This window comes from Limulus polyphemus, unplaced genomic scaffold, assembly GCF_000517525.1.
Source record: "Limulus polyphemus unplaced genomic scaffold, Limulus_polyphemus-2.1.2 Scaffold715, whole genome shotgun sequence".
Taxonomy (NCBI): domain Eukaryota; kingdom Metazoa; phylum Arthropoda; class Merostomata; order Xiphosura; family Limulidae; genus Limulus; species Limulus polyphemus.
This window is the reverse complement of record NW_013666325.1, coordinates 410,106-417,947: the sequence shown is the minus strand read 5'-3', so window position 1 is coordinate 417,947 and position 7,842 is coordinate 410,106. Positions and strand designations below refer to the sequence as shown.

Sequence of the window (7,842 nt, the reverse complement as noted above, 5' to 3'; positions counted from 1 at the left end):
CTCTAGAAACGCACCGCTAGTATATAAACAGTTAACAGGCCGCATGACGTGTCAGTTCTGGATAGTATTTGTTTGTGCGTGCACTTTTGACACTATTTTGTTGTTTTTTAATATTATTTATCCGTCGCTATGGCAACAAGAGGTTGTATAAATGTCCCAAACATATTCTGTTATATTTGTGGTAAGTTTGATCTAAGTAAGAGTTTTCTACCCGATTTATAAAAAATCCTTATCTGATAAAAAAAATATACATTATTTTCGAAATCTACGTAACTGAATAATGGAAAATCTGTTATTAAAACCAAAACAATTTTATGAAATTTAAATTCGCAGGCCTGTATAATTAAAGTGAATACAATTACCTCTCTCCAAAGTAAATGTTTTCATTACTTCCTGTCAGTTATTGTACTTTTAATCTTTCCTCAGTGTGTGCACTGGTGGTTAAGCTTTCTTATTCTGAAAGGGATTAAACATGAACAATCTAAACGTACTAATTAGGTGAGTGATAAGAGTTAAAGCCTCACCTTCCATCTATCTGTGGTTCATGATAAACTTGAGGACTTACAACAGCACATATAACCCATTGTACAGCTTAATATTATTCGTTAAACTGAGAACGTTCTGTGTTGATGAAAAACATCACCAAAATCTGAAGTTTTCTCAGAATCCTATAAAGTGTTAGTAAAGTCCAAAGTTTGCGAGTGTAGAAGTGTATGTTCTAGTGAATCATTTTTCAATAGTTCAGAGTAATTTCAGTCTAATTAAGATTCAACCGGAGGAGTTAATATACTTACATAAATGCAACTCTTATACTTTTCAATGGCTATTTTTACTAAACGGTGTCCAAATAAATTACTGCAGAAGTAGTATTAGTGGACGTTCCAATACATAGAAAACATCGTAATGTTGTATATATATACGATAGCATTATCGCCAATATCAATTACAAAACAAAACTCACTGTACATTAGTTTTCGTTCAATGACTTAAAACATTTGCAAATCCATTAGAAGTAAATCAGTACTTTTCTGAATAATAAGAAATATTACGCTCACCACCACAATCTGTAGTATAAAATAAACACGTCCCTTATAAACAGAATTAATAAGGAACTTAATAAAACCAAAATGATGACAGAAGTTTAACGTTTTGTGAAGTAGCCAACATGATGCATCATATATGATACAAATATACCATGTCGACATCATTAGTTATTCTAGGAAGTTTGAAAATTATAATCCCACCCACCCTTACCCCCATCCGAAAAAAAAAGCGAAATATATACACCAGTAACTGGTGATAACTAAAAGTTTAAAGATAACGGACAGACAATTTTGTAAGCTTACTTATAGTATCCCACAGTGTTCTTACAGCTTCCGTGAATACATGGGTCATTGAGGCACTCATCGATGTCCTGTGTACATGTTTGTCCAGTAAATCCTTCAGCACACGTGCAACGGTAGTCATCCCACAGGGATTTACACTGAGCATTGTTCCTACACGGCTGGGAAGCACAATGATCAACCGATTCACAGTGTTTACCTTGAGAAATATTAGAGCAACCATTTTTCGGAAGAGGTTATATAAAAGAAAATAACATCAACTAATTATTATGGTTAATAACTTAACACGTGGAAAGTCCACTAAGTTGCTATAGATATGTTTTAAGTGAAAATGTTTCGTTTTTCGATTATTACCCTTTACAAATACTATTTCTCTGAAAGAAATAATACATTAACCATATCTCCCAGCAGTAATGTCATGTATCACGATATTGGTTCTTATAGGCAAGTTTTATGCAATTTCTGTAACTTACACTCGATACATAAATCAGTACACTTCCATAACAAAAAGGTTTATACTTTGAACATGTTACATACAGAACATCTTAGCAGAAAATAAACACGGTTCGTTGGTTTATTTTATTTTAATTTAGTTCTATGTAACATAGCTATAAGTTTCGCACACACTGATAGTTCGGTAAACACGACTTTTTTTGTTTTTAATAGAATGGTGAATTCATAAAGAAGTAGGCAGATAATACTTTTTGTTACTACCATTTGTTGTAAAACGTCCAAGAACTCACACAAGTAATAGCCTACTTAAAATTCAATATTCACCTTTTTAAAAATAAAATTATTCCTGCTAAAAAGTAATACCTTCGAAAAAATTTACGAAAGCACTGTCTTTGACATTTTATGTTACAACACTAGAGCAATGCAATGACATGTTTCACATTCTACTGTTTAATTGTCATTTTAGTGGTGTTCATGATTTATGGGTGTCCGGATTGATACATAAAATAATGTTAAACGGTAGTTCCGAATGTATAAAAAACTCACCTCTGAAACCTGCTGCACATGTACAAATATAATCATCCAGTGTAATCAGCGTACAGGTTCCTCCGTTCTGACATGGGTCGCTATCACAGCTATTAGGGACAGCAATCTCACACAAAGAAGCCGAATAGCCCACAGGGCACGTACACGAAAAGATGGGACCACTAGTGGTGTTCATCTCAACGTTACAAGTACCACCGTTCTGACAGCGAGGACCAGGCCCAGTGTGGCAAGGATTTAAATGCTGGCAATACTTACCTACATACATAGCTGGGCAGCTAAAATAAATCAAACGAAACAAAAATAAATAAACAGTTTTTAAAACCTCTTTCAATATTTTGAGATGTTAGCTTCTGGAGACTATAACTTGTGTATTATAAATATATGTACCGAACACGATTTTTTTAAACACCACCATTAACAAATAAACGCAACTTAGCAAACTATTTCACGAAAAACGAGTCCATAAATCACTTTAGAAACCCAAATCTCCAGTCTAAAGATGATTACAATATTTTATTTTACAAATACTGATTCAAATTTTAGACTTATTTATTCCTCTTGTGCTACGTGTTCAGGATGGTTCAGACTGAACTTCTTATACATATGTAGGCTTCAAAATAATATATACATGTCTTAGTCGTCTTGGTAACTGATAAAATCATGAAACATTTCCAGAACACATAAAAAGTTGATATGCATATAAAATTAAAGATACGTACAGTGTTAAAAAAAAGCTTCCACAGCCTAAGAGTATATTACTAAATATAAAGTCATGTCAGCTCTATGTAACATAAAGAAAAATTAACTGTACACATACGACCATCTTTCTATAAAATGTATGCGTAAATATAAGTCCTATGTACTTTTATTAGTTATAATTAATTAAAATTGATATGCTATAATTGTCACTCCAAGCTAGTTTCCCAATCGATATTTTACTTTGACACAGATCAATGAACAACCCTGATCATAAAAGAATTACGAAAACTTCACCCACTTGTGAGAAGAAAAAAAGTTGTAAAAAGCAGGAATTAGGTTTACCACAACCGCTTATGATACAAACCAATTACTATAATTCAATCTACAGGAGTAAACATCTTACTGTTTTACCCCTAAAAAAAGGGTTAACCTGGAGACACAAAGGAGTTGAAAGGCGATAAAATGAATTATGTAAGCGAGAAACAGAGATTTGTTAATGACAAAATAAACCGTGGGAACCTCCAATCTAAAAAATAGTAACTAGTTGGTTTGTTATGAATTTCGCGCAAAGCTACACGAGGGAAATCTGCGCTAGCCGTCCCTAATTTAGCAGTGAAAGACTAGAGGGAAGGCAGCTTGCCATCACCATCCAACGCAAACTCTTGGGCTACTCTTTTACCAACGAATAGTGAGATTGACCGTCACATTATAATGCCCCCACATCATCATAGACAGCAGTACATCGATAATTCTACCGATGCTTAGCTGCCACACAATCACGAATTATTGGGACGGGAATTCGAACCCGCCACCCGCAGATTGCGAGTCAAGCGCCCTAACCACCTACCTAGTTGGAATTAATATATATATATTTCATATATAATGCACGAAATTCTGTCAATTAAAGATTTCAAAAAAATTACCAATTAGAATTCTGATACAAGGGACGTAAGAAATTTTGATAATTAGGAATCTCAATAACAACCGACTAACTGGAGCTATGATACAAATGGTACAAGAAATTTTGATAATTTAGTAATTTGTATAAAAACTGTGTTAATCCGGAGTGTTAAATAATTTACAAATATATGCCTATAAACTGTTAATCAATTTCTTGAAAAAAAATGACTAACTCGGAATCTGAAAGCTTCGATCCAAAATAAGGTGTTCAACTCGCAATCTGTGGATCTCGAGTTCGAATACCGTCACCAAAGATGCTCACCCCTTTCTGCTGTTATAATGGAACAGTCAATCTCACTTTTTGTCTATAAACGAGTAGCGCAAGAGTTGGCAGTGGGTGGTGTTGAATATATGCCTTCTCTCTAGCTATCATCTATCACTTCTAAATTAAAGAGGGCTAGCGCAGATAGCCCTCGAGTAGGTTTGCGCGAAATTCCAAAAACAAACAAGCTATTTATTTGGTCCTTAGCCTTTGTTTCAGACTGTCACAACATTATTGGTGTACTCCTGTGTTAAAGACTACCAAAAGCAACGGTTAATCCAATGCTCCACAGTAGACTATTTGAGCTCTGTCCACCGTTGGAAATCGAACCCCGGATTTTGGTGTTGTAAATTCGTAAACTTACCATGACCCACTGGTGGGACTTACGGATTGCAGTGAAAACCGAATAAACTTCGAATCATTATTTTTTTGCCTCTACAAGAAGTGTGATTTAGTGGATTTGATACTCCCTGTGTTTCTTAAATAAAAATGATCTAAACAGTATTTTATTAGTTCGAACGAATATAGAGCAGAATTAAATGCAGACCGTATGCATTCAGGTTTCATTACAGGGTAGGTACGTGTACGGATATGTTTCTTGCTTAACTGATCTCACGGTATCAGGTTTTGTTTGAATGTTTACATAGCGTGTTGTGAAAGAAATACACAGTTCACATTACTTTATTTTTGTTTTTGGGATCGCGATGATAGAACAGCTGTTAGATCAGTATATTAGCATATTACATGAACATATTATAGAGCTTATTTTGGGGGATATGATCAAATGGTCCCTTGACCTTCTAACTTAGCGCATATGAACAAAATTTTGGTTTAATAAGCCGCTTTCTTACATCATTTTTATCAGCGAACTGGTGTAATAACGTACACAGAATAGTTACTGAAAATACACAGTAAATGGGACAAACTGTCAGTCTCGCGTTATCTTCTGGCAGGAAAACTGGTCAACATCGCATAAGATTCCCTTATGGACACAGGAGATCAGAAAGCTGTTTAGCGACACTGGGGGAGGGGGGGGGGGGTTGAAATTCGGCAGGCAACTTTCGATGATTTATCTTTTATGTAGTTATCCGTTTTGTATAAAATTATTATCGATTTCCAATCAATTTGATGGCCAGAATCTCTCATATGAAGAAAAATGGCATTGTTTGTGTTAACAAATTGCCTTTTTTATGTTTAATTTGTTATAAGTGTTGTAGTCTCAACGCAAAGTTACACAATGGAATATCTCAACTCTGTTACGGAGCATCAAACACCAGATTTTAGCGTTCGAAGACCATAAAATTACTGCTGACCCAATGGGGATTTTGTGTTCAGAAACTCTATTGTTTGATGATTTTATTTTATCTATAGTTGGCGATAATTAAGTATTTGGTAGAATGGATGGCCTCATTTTTAATACCCCCCCCCAAAAAAAAATTATATGACTTTTTGTATTCTGACTTGGATTTTTAATTAATGTTAGTCTACTTCGAGAGTGTCAGTAACTTGGATGTGTTTTCAAAAGCAACGAGTGGATATCTTTTATTATTTATGGTCACATGTTATTATCGAACGGCAAAGAATATGTCGACGGGGTTTAAACTGATTTTTATTACGCTCTTAATCTATGTTTTAACTTTTCAATATTACATGAATGGTAGTACTGACCTTTTGCATTTTGATATATCAATTTCTTATTATAATAGGCATAATAAGGTATGGTGTGACTTATAAGTGTATTGGCCTATTTTCATTTAGATATGTTTTATTAATTTGATAATTTATGATATAAAGATAGAAACCCCTCCACCGACAAGTTCTTGACAAGTCGACGTCTATAATTTTTTTCTATTTTATTCAACATAATTTAGCGTAAGTTTTACCAATTAATAATAAATAATATACCTCAAATAAATAATAATAATAATAACGGAACCGGTTACTTGTAAATTTGTTTCGGCATATCGATTTTAACCATTTATCTTTGAATCACAAATCAAATCAATAATATCAACTCACTTTCAAAACATTCAGTTGTGTACTTAAAAAATTTTGATCATTTGAGTGTTTTAATTATTTATTTGCATAAGTACCTTGAATGTTTAAACTTTTATGAACCACTATTTTTAATTTTATTCTTGAAAGTCGAGATCTCCACGCTCAAAAATGTTCTAAGTTCTTCTTCCTTATCAACATAAGTTCTTCCCTATCCATTCCCTATCCCTATCTTCTCCATTGGCCCGACATAGCCAGGTGGTTAAGGCGCTCGACTCGCAATCTGAGGGTCGCGGGTTCGAACCCTCGTCACACCAAACATGCTCATCCTTTCAAAGAGGAAAGGCTGTCAAGTGGGTTGCATCCTTGACGTAAGAAACAGTTTTAGAAAAGACTATGAGAAATAAAAAAAAAGTCTCCATTGTTATCGATGATGCTTTTCCATCATACAATCAGGCTGTTAATGTTCTGATTAAAGAAATCATTTGGCTTTTGAAGCAAAAACACATGTCGATGTTCTTTTTAACACCTTCCACATTTGCATATGTTTTCCCATTAAGATGAGGTTGCAGCTAACAAAAAGATGGTAATCTGATGTTGCCATATCTGGTGAATATGGTGGGTGGGGAGAACTTCCCAACCCAACTCCATAATCTTGTGTTGCGTCAAACGTGCCACATATGGACGTGCATTGTCGTGGAGAAGAACACCTGAAGGGCGTTTCTGATTATGGGCTTGATTTAAACGTTCCAGTTGCTGACTATAGATCTCTGCATTGACGGTTCGCTGTGGATTGAGGGGTTTGAAATGAATTACTCCTTTGATGTCCTACCAAATATAAAGCATCACTTTCTGCGAATAGAGTCCAGGTTTGGGGTCGGAAGTGGTTTTTGTCTAGGACTGAGCCATTCTTTTTGACGCTTAATAATTGCAGAAATAATCCATTTTTCACCACCGGTGACAATTCTGTTCAAAAATAGTTTATGCGCCAAAAGAGGCAACGCAACGTTCACACGTTGGAAACGATGATCATCGGAGTGTTCGTGAGACACCCAATCACCTTCTTTATGGAGTTTTCTCATATTCCTTAAATGTTTACGTATTGTTTCATGAGAGACATGCAATTTCAGGGCCATTTCACGAGTGTATTGCCTTGGGTTAGACTCAAGAAGCGTCTTCAGAGCATCAATATAAATTCCAACATATCGGCCCCTGCCATCACAGTTTTTAAGGCTAAAGTCACTTGAACGAAATTTGCTGAAAAGTCGTTGACACTTACGAACGATCAAAACATTTCCATAAACTTCTTTGATATTCTTTGTGGCTATAGAGGCGTTGTTTTTCCTTTCTTGTATTCAAACAGCATTACATGCCGAATGCGTGTCTCGTTGTGTGCCATCATTAAAAGGGATTAGAGTATACTAAACTTTACACATTATATAGGCTGCACTAACGTGACGTTTAGGCGGTTGGTTTAACTATTATACGTGATGTACGTTTTTTTGGGGTGGTGGTTAATGAAAGTGTTCCAAAACGCACCCGTTTTATTAATCGGAAACGCTTCGTTTTTCTGGAGTAAACAAT

General features: G+C 34.9%; 1 protein-coding gene across 1 annotated transcript in view; it reads right to left on the bottom strand.

Moving 5' to 3' along the window:
- LOC106460133 (neurogenic locus Notch protein-like) overlaps positions 1–7,842 on the bottom strand; it is a 93,263-nt gene that overhangs the window by 32,448 nt on the left and 52,973 nt on the right. The window contains exons 3-4 of the mRNA XM_022386779.1: positions 2,343–2,617; positions 1,347–1,542 (exon numbers count right to left, since the gene is read on the bottom strand). Of these exons, the coding sequence (XP_022242487.1) occupies positions 1,347–1,542; positions 2,343–2,617 (471 nt within the window). The remainder of the gene's footprint in view (positions 1–1,346; positions 1,543–2,342; positions 2,618–7,842) is intronic.